The sequence below is a fragment of the Heterocephalus glaber genome, unplaced genomic scaffold, assembly GCF_053883595.1.
Source record: "Heterocephalus glaber isolate CG9 unplaced genomic scaffold, H.glaber_assembly_v1.0 deba00001067, whole genome shotgun sequence".
In the NCBI taxonomy this organism is placed as follows: domain Eukaryota; kingdom Metazoa; phylum Chordata; class Mammalia; order Rodentia; family Bathyergidae; genus Heterocephalus; species Heterocephalus glaber.
The window spans coordinates 1,040,876-1,053,803 of record NW_028258187.1 but is presented as its reverse complement, the minus strand read 5'-3'; the positions used below and the strand labels follow the sequence as shown (position 1 = coordinate 1,053,803).

Genomic DNA, 12,928 nt, shown 5'->3' with positions numbered 1-12,928 from the left:
GCAGCCCATAGCCATATGCGGAAGAGATCGGTAGGGGACAGACAAGCCCGGTGTCCCGCAGCCGTCAGTGTGCTTGGGTTACCAGCTCCACAAGGGTTTCCTGCTTGGGTTATCTGATTCACAAGGTTGGGGTGCAAGTCAAGTCACACTTGCTCTGTTTTACAAATAAAGAATGAAACTGCTGTTTGTCAGCTTTCTCTCGCTGCGACCATACGGCTGGGAAAGATCCACTTGGGGAAGGAGAGGTTTGTCTGGCTCCCAGCTTCAGAGGGTTCAGTCCATGGTCAGGGCCTCCTTGCTCCAGGCCCGTGGTGAGGCAGATCCATCGTGGCAGAGGGCCTGGCGGAACACGGCTGCTCACCATGGCTCCCATGAGGCAGAGAGGGGGCAGGGGAGCCTCAGTGAGCGTCCTCCTCCTGCTCTGCTTCCACCCAGCCTGCCCTGCTGGAGGTGCGGGTCTCCCCCTCAGCTTGCTCTCCCCCACCAGTCCTCTCTGGGACACCCCCACGTCCCCAGAAGCATGCTGCATGAGTCTCCTAGGTGTCTCCCAGCCCCATCATGTCACAATCAGGACTGATCATCCAATTCGCACCCCAGATAAACGTCTGGGGTCTCCCTCCAGGAGCCCCTGGCACCCCTCCTTGACTTTGCTGTCAGCTGCCTCTGCCGCTGGCCCTGAGATGTGCGGCTCCCACCCCAGCGGCTCCCACCAGGGGTTGCCCTGCCTGGGTTTCTCGCAGACCCTGCCCCTGCCCTCCCGGAGACCCCACAGAAGGGGCCAATTCCACTTTCCAGCCCAGGGGCTGCAGAGGGCAATGCCTTTCCAGTGGTGCAGTCATCATGATATTTCCAGGAGTCCAAGGCATAAACAGCTTTTTCCCCAAAGAGCAAGTCTGTCGCCCTCCTCAGCCCAGAGACCCAGATCCTCTGCTGGGATCCCTGACCCCCCTCTTACAGGGCTGCAGGACTTAGTGCTTCAGAGATGACCTGCCCAGCTAAGGAGACAGGGGAAGCTCCATGGCCCATCTTAGAAGAGAGAAAGGCGAAGGGGCGGAGCCCTCCTTCTCGTGTACACCGCCAGTCTGCACACTGCACCAGGGTTCCCACTGCTTTACTTGGCGTTTTCCTGAACATCGGGCTCCCTGTGTGAGGCTGTAACCCCGGGGTTCAATCCTAGTTCCACAAGAAAAGGGCTGACCCGCCCTGGCAACCTCCGGCTCGGGGGCCGAGATGCAGTGTCCAGGAGGCAGGGGCTCTGGACCGCTGTTCATGAGGTGCAGCTTCCTGGTTCCTCTCGGGAGAAGGAGGAGGTGGCCCAGGCTGGCCGGCCCCCGTGTGGGTGACTGAGGTCCCTGCATGGTGAGTTCCAAAGCGGGGGGGCCGTGAGGTCTCACCCCACCCTCCCACCTGACGGCAGGGTGCGCCTCCAGCTGCCAGCCCCGCTCAGGAAAGGAGGAGACAGCTCCGTGTCCCCACGGGGAAGCCAGAAGCCCTGGGTCAGCGCAGGGGACCGAGTGAGAGCCCAGAGTGGAGGGCCAGCTGCAGCAGGAGGACCGGGCCCCAAATCCCACCTTGCTGGGCCAGTGGGGCCTGGGGACACCCCTGGGGGGCGGAGGTGTCCGCTGCTGTGCCGTGGGGAGGCCGCGGGCACAGCCAGGGCCACTCAGGAGCTGCCGGCCGAGGTGGCAGTGGTGGCAGACAGGGGTGACCACCAAGCACAGTGCAGGAGCCAGAGTTGCAGCAGGAGCAGGGCCATGGCCCTGAGCAAGGATTCCCTGCCCGTCGCCCCTGATGCCCCTTCCTCACCAGGAGCTCCGAGGACACAGCCACCATCAGCTTCTGTGCCATTCAAATACTTAGCATTTATGGGGCAGCCTGGCTCCTCCGGAGAGGCAGCGTGGAAATATTGCTACTGCTTTAAACAGTGCCAGGCCCCTGTCACGAGCCACCGCCGGACGGCCTGGTATCTTGCCTCGGGTGGCTGTCTGCAAGCTGATTCATTAGAACTCAGTTCCTCAGACTTTCTAATTTAGATGTTAATAAATTCAGTGATTTTATCCCTCTGTTGTTCTAGATAAGCTCCTTCGGGGACAGTGTCTCATTTCCAAGGGAGACCTGCGCGAGAAGACTCACAAACTGGATTGTAAATGCCTTGCATAGAAATGACGGAAACTGCACTGCACAGGCCTCAGCGACGCGGGCCCAGTCTGGACGCCACCGGGGCGGTGAACTGATACTCTGTGGGAGGTGAGACGCTTACGCAGCTGGATCTGCTGGCTGCTTTCTCTACCCGGCTGTCCCGACTTTTCATTTAGTTGACTGCCTTAATCTTTATCCAAAGGAAAGATACAGAAGCAAAGAGAAAGTGACATTCACGCGTCCCTGTCCCCTCTCTCAGGGGGAGGCAGGTCACCCGGAAGGAGGGCCAGGCTCAGCCATCAGGGCAGGTGCTGAGGACAGTGCCAGGGGCTGCGGGTTGGCCACAGGCCTAGGGGCAAAGGGCAGTGCCACCCCAGAGCCAGATGGCAGGGCTGCAGGGCCCCAATAGCAAGCTCCACGCCGGGCACGGGGCCGGGTTGTCACTGTCTCCAGGAGCCAGGTCAGGACCGTCCAGGATTCTGGGGCTCTGCAGAGAGGTCCCCAGCCACCTTGACTGGTGTAGTGTGGTCTCGAATGTCCCCATGGGCCATGTGCAGAGGTGGGGTCCCAGCTGCGGCACTCCTGGAGGGGTGGCCCGAGGTGAGCCCTGGGAGGGGCAGGTGGGCTGGGTCTCTACCTCTTCCCTGTGCCTTGAGGTGGAGGGTCTGCCTCACCAGGCTCCGCCATGACACACAGCATCCCAGAGGGGCCATGACCGGGCCGTGACCAGGGCCTGCAGCCTCAGAAGAGCAGGCCACAGGCAGCCTTTCCTCCTTAGACACTGAGACTAACACCGCTGTGTCCACACCCAGCCTTCCAGCCCCATGCAGAGCCCTCTTCCCCCTGTCATGTGCAGAGCCCTGGGAGGCCTCCCTCTGGTCAGGAACCCAAGGATTTCAGGGAGCTGAATGTCCAGGACTTGGCTGGTGTAGAGTTGAGGAAGCTGCAGCAGCCTCGGTGTAGCCGCTACCCTCTCAGGGTTCAGTGCTGGGCACACTCCTGGAGGCCAGGGGAGGTAGATTCAGACCCTGCCGCCAGCCTCCACTGAACGTCAGGTCTGTCCCCCTGCAGTGGTCCCAATGTCACGGGGTGACTTCGCTTCCCAGGGTCAGAGGTCACTAAAGCCACCGTGACCCACAGCAGCTGCAGCCCTGAGTGGAGCTGGCTGGGGGCAGGGACCCCAGCCCTCTGGCCCCTGCCCCCAGCCGCTGGGGACCTCCTGAAAATCCCCTCCTTTGCCACCCTCGCTAAGGCTGGGGGACACCTGTGGCTGGGCATGGGGCACCCCACTTAAACTCTGCAGGGGCCCCTCTCCCTTTGGGCCCCACGCAGCGCTCAGGATCTTCAGCCTCAGCATGTCCCACTGTGACAGCCACTGCCTGGGCACAGCCTGGAGGCTGGAGCAGGGAGAGCTCCGTGCGCCCGGCCTTGGAGTCGGGACGTGGCCACAGAGCCGACCTGCATTTCCAGAATCTGAAATGAACAGATGAGGCAGGGTGGATATTCGCTTGGTAAAAAAGGGCACCTGGTTGCAAAACAACGCCGCTTAGCCAGGAGGTCCTGGGTATTCACCACTTTCCAAACCAGAAGAAACCAACTCCAGCATGTCAGCAGCTGTTGTTAGTTGATCCCAATTCCGAATGCCAGAAAGGCCGCTCGGGACACTGATGAAATCAGCAGAGAACTGTGATGTGCCCAGCACCCATTCTGGGAAAATGCGTTTGCTGTCATGAGGTGACCTCGGTGCCCAGCGGGCGGTCTCCTGTGTGTCTGGATGCGCCTGGATGGAGGGTCTGCCTTCCCCCTGAGTACTTAGATACAGACAGAACATCCTAGCAGGAACGCTGTAAGGACCAAGGTGTTTGCTGTCTCACACAGGAAGTGGGGTCAGAAGCCCTCAGCTTGGTGAACCCACATGATGCCCAGTCCCCTCAAGGTGACAAGGTGGCTGCCAACCACCTGCCCTCTCCCAATCGCATTAGACAGGAGGACAACGTTCTTTCATGTATCTTCCCCAGAAGTTCCCTGGATGACCTGCCTTGCTGGCTTCTCAGTGAAGGCCTGGCCTCAAGGCACCCTGAGGGGTGAGGGAGTCCGATGTCGCCTCCACCTCTACTTCGTGTGCCGTGCACAGCCGGAGGGGAGCAGAGACAGAAAGGCTGGGGAGCTGTGACTCCTCGAGCAGGAGGCTCTCCAGACACTGCCGGGGCAAGTGCGGCAGCGGGTGCAGCATCCAGGAACCGGACCGCCCCTCACTCCCGTCTGCCCACCCAGGGAGCCGCATGGGGTGCACCTACGTCCCACTCTGTCCAGATCCTGGGATCCACGGTCATCTGCGGGGACGGCTGGCCAGGCAGCTCAGAGGTGGAGCACATCCTCCGAATGCGCCCTGAGGTCCGGGGACCCTGCCAAGGCCACGTGTCATCAGGGAGACCACTGTCACATGGGTGGACTCGCCTGCCCTGCAGCTCCAGCTCCGGCACAGGCAGGAGAGTGTCCTGAGGCCCGAAGCCACTCCGTCCAGGCCCTTCCAGATGCTCCACGGTGCCCTGTGCATGAGCTCCTCACGAGGGGCCGGAAAGCAGCTGATTTTAAAGCACTTTGCAAAAGCCACATAAGGAACTCCTCATGAGCGGTGTCACAAATGTAACGCTAAGGACAGCAGTGAAAATGACCTTGGGAGGCGGAGCTGCCCATCTCCACACAAGGAAAGTAGGTTTCTGGGAGGGCGGAGCCCGAACCCTGAGCAACAAGGGTGGGCAAGACCCCAGCCCACTCTCCCAGTCCTCATCACCAGGGCTGCCCGAGGGAGAGGAGCGTGCCCTCCTGGCCACCACAGGAAAGGCCCCTGCAGTGGTAAAACAGCCCCGGCCTGAGGTCTTCATGGTGCCTAAGTCTGCTGGTCGCAGTCTTTGGTTCTGGGGCACGTGGGAGAGTCGAGCACAGGCATTGCTTCGCTGTCCTCTGCTTGGTTGCACATCCTCTTCTCACTGAGCGTGGACAGGGCCCTCTGAAGGGGGCTGTCCCTCCTCCAGTGGCCTGGTGCTGTGTAAGGTAGGTGTCATTTCCAAGGGCAACTCGGGGCCGAACTCAGCCACCCCAACACACGCACACGTACGTGCACACACACGCACACGTGCACACACACGCACACATCCCCACACTCCCCACCATTTTGATAGAGCAATGTTGGAACAACTTCATTCTTAATGTGAAAATATTTTTCAGCAATAGAAACGATTGTGTCAGAGCACACAGCCCTTTAGAGTGACAACTGTATTGCTCTAGCTCTGAGGTGAAAACAGAAAGTCACACCCAAATTCCATCCAGGTGCCTAGGGAAGGCTTATTTCCAAATAGAGCAAAGAGACATCCGGACAGCTCAGGCTCCAAAACACGATGACAGGGGAGGTAAGACCCTAAGGAAATGTGATCACAGAAAACAGGAATAAGATAGAACGAGATGGAGCCAAACATAACTACACACATAGCAGAGACCGAAACGTCGTGATAAAATGCACGAATCGTTTTACGCCAATGAAGTAAAACAAATGGACTGAACAGTTTCCTATACTTTAATTCACTGCTTTAGGAAGAAAGAGAGCAGAGTCTGGGTCATGACAGTGTGCCTAATCTTCCTCCCTCCTTAGCCCCACGGATGCTACCACGCAGAATAATTTAGGTATAGAAAGAGGAAGCTGGAAATCAGACGGACATGTGGTGACGAACTCAGCAGTCCTCACTGCAGCGAACCTGGCCCCGCGAAGCCCTGTCCTCATGCCCAGCTGCCTCCTTCCCACAGGCACTGCTGAAGGCCAGTGACTCCTCACAGCCATGGCCTGAGGGCTGTGCGTCTAGCCCTCGCCTTCCCAGGGCCCCTCTCTGACCACCGGGGGCCGGAGCCACTCCGCGCCCTCTGCCACACTGCCACACCATCGTCCGGAGAAGTGCCCCTGCCCTTCCTGCTGTCACATGCCCTGTGCCTTTGCCGTGCTGTCCCTCAGAAAGCAGCTCTGCTTCCAGCCCCGCCAGGGAGCGAGCCGGGGCAAGACTGACCCACACCACCTGCTCGACAGCAGCATCAAACCTGCTGCCCAGTGCCCTGCCCCATGGCTACCCTGGGCGGAAAATGCTCCAGAGAGGCTACTGGAGGCCCCCCACCCATCCCAGGACACAGCAGACCCCCAAACCCACCGTGGACTCCAGCTGCATTTCCACCTCTTCAAAGGTATCAGTAGGAGTCCAGCAGATGGTGTCTGTTTGCATTTCATGTTTGTATTTGATGGATTCGCTGTAAATATGTCCCTCTTCACACAATATTTTAAAGTGTAAATGTAAAATGCAATCAACTGTACTCCCAAATGTTAGGTCCTCTTTCAGACGGGGCTGTAAGCAGCCAAACTCTTCACCATGTGGCATCACTTGGCTTTTGCCAGGAGAAGCAGCCTTACCAGCATCAGTTGAAAGTTCGTACGGCTTGCTGGACTAATGCCTCCCAGTGTTAGACAGTATTTTCTAAGAATAAGAACCTTCCTGAGATTTCCGCACGTGGGTTTTGCTTCTGACCCTGAGCCGGGCGAATGCCCGTGTGGGCTCCATGCCGGCTGTGACGCCACGCTCTGCGTGTGTTGGTTCTCGCCATGGCCAGCAGGAGCCGCTGTCTCCAGGTGAAGGCCCTGAGGGCTGGCAAGGGGCCGCTCTGGGCCGTGGGAGTGGGCCGGAGCCACCGTGAAGGGCTGCACTGTGCTAATCATTTACTGCTCACAACATCGTGGCGGGCACGGCTCAGGTCCTGCCCTGTCCGAGTTGACACACGGGTAACACCCACACCTGGGGTCCCCCAGGGCCTGAGCCAGAAGTGTCCACAGCCCCCCTGCACCACAGTGACGTCCCCGGGCGCAGCTGGCAGGACACGCAGCTACTGTGGCTCATTGCTTCTGGGTGGCAGGAGGCTTCAGGCAGAGCGGGGAGTGGGCTCCCCAGCCCCAGCTAGGAGCAGAGCCCAGGGACCAAGAGCACAGAGATGCCTGCAAGACACCTGTGCTGCCTGTGTGTGGCCAACAGGAGCATCGCCCGGGAGATGTTGGCCTCCTCGTTACCATTTTACCAAATGAGCTGCGTTAAGTTAATTACAATGCGCTCTGTGAAGAAGCCCCTCTGGGTGACTCCCCGTCCATGGGCCCTGGAGACAAACCCAAGGGTCCAGTGGCACCAGCCACAGGAAGACTCACTCTGGAGCCTAGCGCTTCCAGGAAGCCTGAGTCTGTGGCCCAGCAGTGCGGCCTCGGGTCCACCATGAGCTCTGTGACCTCTCGTGAGGCCCTGGCCCCTGACACCAGGCATCAGCCGTGGGACTGCAGGGGGATGGACACAGGCTCCTCATGCCCAGCTTCGCCTTCGCCTACCTCTGGAAGCTGTGGGGGGATTGTGCCCATGAACATGTCTGCTGCTGTCCTCAGCCCCAGGCTCTGAGCATCTCCAGGAATGGCTGGGACCTGCTCTGAGAGAAGGGACCCATGCAGGGGACAGGACAGACAGACCCACTCCAGGGCAGTGGGTGGAGAGACACAGACCTGCCCACAGGCTGGCATCACCTTGGCCCTGGTCCTCAGCCTCTCTCGCCTGGGTAGGGAAGGATGGTGCCTGGGCCCGCTGCCAACAGCTGGCTGTGACCAGGGTCCCTGGGCTGGACACTGTCTTGGAGTCACACTCGCTCCTCCATCCCGATGAGGCGCAGGCGCCACAGCTCCGCCCTTCTCCAGGAGAGGAGACACAGGGACCCGCTCTGCTTTCTGAGGCCTCCACAGTGACATAAGATCCCGTGGGACAAGGAGTCCCGGCACCTAGGCTGCTGTGGCTGACTGCGCACCGTACAAGGTCACCCGGGGAGAGGACACACAGTGGGGACCTGGGCTCCCGGCTCCTGAGCTTCCCAGCTGCCTAGGCCTCCCTGGTGACAGAGGCCGTGGGCCTGAGTGCCATGCCCAGGCCAGCCCTCTGCACACGGAGAGCTGGATGGGGGCAGAACGGCTGTGCAGCCCACACCCCTCAGGAGGCGGATGAAGACTGAGGCCTGGAAGACCCCGCGAGTGGAAGAGAGTGGGCCCTGGCAGCTCTGGGTTTTCCTGGGCAGGCTTTGCCCTGCACGCTGCTGCCCATGGTTTGTGTGCTGGTCTCCAAAGACTCCAAAGCAAGAGTCTGCAGATCCTCACTCAGACATGACAACACTGCTCTGATGCCAGAGCAGGGCCCAGGCTGCAGGCGGGCCCTGAAGGCCTGGAGAGGATGGAGGTGCTGGGGACGGATGGAGGGAGCTCTCCTGAGACACAGTCACATCTAGGGGTCCCCCAAAGTCCGTGTGCTGAAGCTTGGTGCCTGGGCAGAGCTGTTGGGAGGAGAGACCTGTAGGCAGTCAGGGGCCTGCTGGGAAGTCTGCAGGTCACCAGAGCAGTCCTCAAGGGCCCAGAAGACCTGTCTGTCTCTCCCGGCTGCTTCCTCGTTGCTCCACCTCGAGCTCCAGCCCTGACGGCTGCTGTCCCCCTCGCTCTTGGATGGGAGCCTGCAGAACCATGACTAAATCCCCTCTGCTCTTGCTGCTAACTGACCTGGGCATACGCCACGGTGACAGAAGGGAGGGCCACGGGGCAAGGACAGAGCCGCGCCCGGGGCAGCACCTCCTGAGGGGCTTAGGGGACACCACAGGGCTGGAGTCTTCACCCTGCTTCCTAGCTGCATTGACCAGGCATCTCTAGGACGACACTTCCTGGATCCGAGACCCCAGAGCAAACGCCACTTTCATAATGAGACTGTTTCACCACCGGATCAGTCCTTGGAGTCACTGAAGCTTTAGGCTGAGACGAAGACTGAGACCAGCAGCAGCCAGCTGACTAGGCACAGATGGTTTCCAGTTCACTCAGGTCCATGTGGCATTGTCTTAACCTTACAGCATGCAAAAGCTAAACGCAGGCAGTGAGAGCCACACTTTGAATTTTGATCTTGCCTTTCCACAGGCTTGAGATGCATGGTAGGATGGTCTCTTGCACGGTGGCGGCATCAGCAGCAGGCCCACTGCCCAGTCACAACGGCACAGCCCAGCCCCACAAAGAGCTGTGTGGCCAGCATGCCTGGCACGGCTCAGTAAGTCCCGTGGGACATCCAACACCGTGTTAAGCCTGGCTTTGTGGGAGGTGCAGGGCTCTGGGCTCAGGTGAGGTGGGTTAGGCCAAGCTGGGGTGCCTGCTAGGTTTGGTGTCTTGAATGCATTGTCTCATTACGCTATTTCCAGTGAGCATGGTTTTATCAGGACAGAAGCCCACCTCAGTCGCAGAGAGGCTATGTGGCCCTCTAGATCAGGGGACTACTGGTTTCCAGCACTCTGAGGTGGGAGCAGGGTGGGTGGGCATAGAAGACAGCAGGCTGGGGTCCCTCTGGGCAGACACCGGCTGGCCCTAATGCCAGAGCTCTGCTCCCACCTGTGCCCTTGATGGACAGGAAGGACCGCTGTTCTTCCAGGACCCACAGGCCACTAAAGCAAACGTAGGCTCACAGCCCTCCCTGCCCCCCGGAGGCCGAGATCCCCTTCAGCTGAGGCCCTGCCGCTCCTGCATGCCCAGAGCCGCAGACGCTGGCAGGCAGCAGGCTGCCCTCAGGGCCAGGGTCCCGAGCTGTGGTCCCCACTCCCACGGGGAACGTCCCTCCCCGGCCCTGCCTCTGGGAGTGGAGTCGGACTTCAGCAGGGCCAGACCGTGCGTGTGTGCTCGTGCATGTACCCCATCTCCACGGGCCATGGGAAGGACAGGCCCTACCCCGTCCACCCAGGGAGACGCCATGGCCCGGCTTACTTCCCACCAGCAGCAGAGGCCTCTGGCTCAGCCCCAGGCTTCTGTCACATAAGGACCCCCTCCCCAGCAGGGTACAGAGAACCCGGCTGGAAGGAAGGAAGGGAGGGGGAAGGGAGGAGAGAAAAGGAAAAAGCAAGAGTAGGAAGGAGGAAAGAAGGAAAGGAAGGAAGAGGGAAAAGAATGAAGGGCAAAGGCAGAAAGAGAAGTAGAGAGGAAAGGAAGGTGTGTAAGGGAAAAGGATGAAAACAGAGAGGGGAAGGGGGAGGGGAGGCGAGGGGGAGAGAGGGAGAGGGGGCAGGGGGGGAGAGGAGGGGAGGGGGGAGGGAAAGGGGGTGAGAGGAGGGGAGGGAGGGAGGGGGAGGGGGAGGGAGGGGGAGGAGGAGGTTCCGGCCCCCAACACCTGGCGCCACGCCTCCCTCCCCGGCAGCAGGTGCTCCCCTTTCCCACAGCAGCCCTGAGGGGAGCAGGCCTCCTCCTTCGGAAATCAATCCCCGTTTTCCATCTTGGGGGCTCCTGTCGTGTTTCCCAAGAGCATCGTGCTCCTAGTGCGTGAGGCCCGTGTTTCGTGTCCCCAGAGAGAGGCGAGACTGCTCCAGCCACAGCTTTAATTGCCTGTCCTCCCCTCGGGCTGCACCCAGCAAGGCTGCAGCCAGGCCAGCGCCCCAGGGCGCAGTGACTTGGCAGAGCCACTGGAGAAGCCAGCAAAGGCCCCGAGGCTGAGCATCCAGAGAACCCAGGAGGGAGGGCGGAGGGCGGGAGAATACGCCGCTCAGACCAGCACACAGCCCAGCCACTGCGGGACAGGGGGAGAAGACAGCTGAGCCCAAGCTCTGGGACCGACCGGGACCCCGCCCTCCCGTCTCACTGCGTTCCCAGGTCTCCGAAACCTGGGCAGGACTTGCTCAACCTCGGGGGCCAGGAGTCCTTAACCACCCGCTGCCTCCCGAGCCGGGGCACCACGGAAATGTGGCGTAGAGAACAGGGCTGTGTCGTGGACAGACTCCAACCTCCAGCCACTGACCTCAGCCAGGGAGAGCTGGATGACACCCGTCCGGTTCCGGTCCAAGACCCGGAACAGTTCTGAACGGCAGAGAAGGAAGGAGCCCTTGGAGACCGCCCACCGCTTCAGACGCAGAGCCCCTCCCCACACCCACCCCTCAGCTCTCCCCTGGCCCCAGGAGCCCCGAAAAGCCTGAGTGAAGCCCCGGTGAGACCTCAGCACCAGGAAGAAAGGGCTGCAACCCAATCTGGTGCTGGGGGCACTTTTGGGGCGGCAATGTCGCCCTGCCCAGAGGCCCGGCCCAGCCGTCTGCAGAAAGGGCCGGGCCGTGACCTCGCCACCCCAGAAGCCCCTGGCAGAACCTGGCAGTGGTGGGCGGGCTGTGGGGTGGATGCCCGGCCCTCGCTGCTGGTCTCCCTCTTCCCACCCCCGGGGAGCAGGCGCCCCCCTCACCGGACACTGCCCTGTGAGTGGGCAGATCCGAGCCCATGGCCTCCAGAGGCCCCATCCCCTCCCAGGAGGGCACAGACTTTAGGGTCCTCGTGGGGTGAGCAGGCCCCGCCCGTCCACCCTGGGCTCTGCCCAGAGTGGGTGCTGGGAATCCCGAGGCCGTGTTAGCCCAAGGGTCCCGGGAAGCGGCTCCACCTGGGGCCCAGGGCCGGCCCCGCCCAGGCCTAGCCTCTCCAGGGGACAGCAGGGCCGGGTGGAGGCCAGGGCACTCACGGAAGAGGCTCTCCAGCCGGACCATGCAGGCCACGAAGCCGTCGAAGTCGAGGCAGAGCGTGCGGCCGGCGTAGCGAGTGGCGATGGTGTGCTGCACCTGGGTGCTGACGCTGAACCCTGGGGCGAGAGCTGCTCACAGGGCCGCGCCTCGGGGGTCCCGTGCACTGCCTCACACAGGCCCACCAGCCTCGCCCCAGGCCTAGCCCAGCCTTGGAAGCAGGCGCCGCAGCTGCCTGTCCGCCAGCCCTGCCACCACTCCAGAGCCCCGCCTGCCACCTCCCATGACAGGCTCTGCAGAGAGGAGCCCCAGGCCAGGCACGTGGGCACCTTGACCCCAACACTCCCAACGATGTCCCTGCACCGCCCTCCGGGGACAACGACCTGAGAACGGAAGTGTCGGGGTGCTGAGGGCCAGCCGGTTCTCACCCGCCCTCCTGAGGGCTGTCCTCATCTCGTGGGCATCCACGGTCCCCAGGTGGCTGGGATCCATCTCCTGGTAGATCTCCTACGGCCCAGATTGATGTCTGGTCAGACCAGGCCCAGGCACGAGTGTCACAGCGGGTTGGGAATGAGGGACAGGCAGGGCCAGGGAGCTGGGGAGAGGAGAATTACCAGGTACTTCCGGACCTTCAGGCAGAGCGCTCTGAGCTCAGTGGGTCCCAGGGTACCGGTGCCAGAGCTCTGGGCTTGTTAAAGGCCAACACGACAAGCCCCACCCATGCTGTGGCGCCCTCCTATGAGCTTGGCAGCCTTGAGGCCTCAGAGCCTCTGGGTAGCCTTGGGGAAGGTGGGAAAGGCGCATGCAGATTAACAAGCTTGCACTGTTTCTCCTCTGCGAGAGCCCTCTGCCCTGCCACCCCGCCTTGGAGCCACTGAATATAGACTGAACCTCTGCGAACTGTGAGCTAAGTAAACCTTCCCTCCTCTGACTTTGGGTGCCTAGTGTTTTGTCTCAGCCACAAGCAAAGCAGCTAAGACAGTTCCCATCTCATTTCCCATCTGCCCGCCCTCCCTTCCTGCGGGAAAAGGTGAAAGAGAGAGGCTGAGCTGCTCAAAGGATACGTCCAGCAAGCTGATCACTTCCCGGCAAGTGTGGATGCTGAAACCATCGAACTTTATGTCTGTTCCTAAACAGAGACACAGAAAATGGGGGAATTGGGGCATCTGGGAAATAGGGGAAATGAACAACCAGCAGGGCAGGAGAGCCCCGGGACAGCCGGCCTGTG

At 61.0% G+C, this 12,928-nt stretch overlaps 1 protein-coding gene across 1 annotated transcript in view; it reads right to left on the bottom strand.

Annotated features, from left to right (window-relative positions):
• Positions 1–10,782: 10,782 nt before the first annotated feature.
• The window catches only part of Capn8 (calpain 8), a 31,604-nt gene continuing 29,458 nt past the window's right edge, over positions 10,783–12,928 (bottom strand). The window contains exons 16-20 of the mRNA XM_021246449.2: positions 12,765–12,829; positions 12,315–12,383; positions 12,129–12,207; positions 11,703–11,819; positions 10,783–11,059 (exon numbers count right to left, since the gene is read on the bottom strand). Coding sequence (XP_021102108.2) covers positions 10,905–11,059; positions 11,703–11,819; positions 12,129–12,207; positions 12,315–12,383; positions 12,765–12,829 — 485 coding nt within the window. The 3' untranslated portion in view covers positions 10,783–10,904. The remainder of the gene's footprint in view (positions 11,060–11,702; positions 11,820–12,128; positions 12,208–12,314; positions 12,384–12,764; positions 12,830–12,928) is intronic.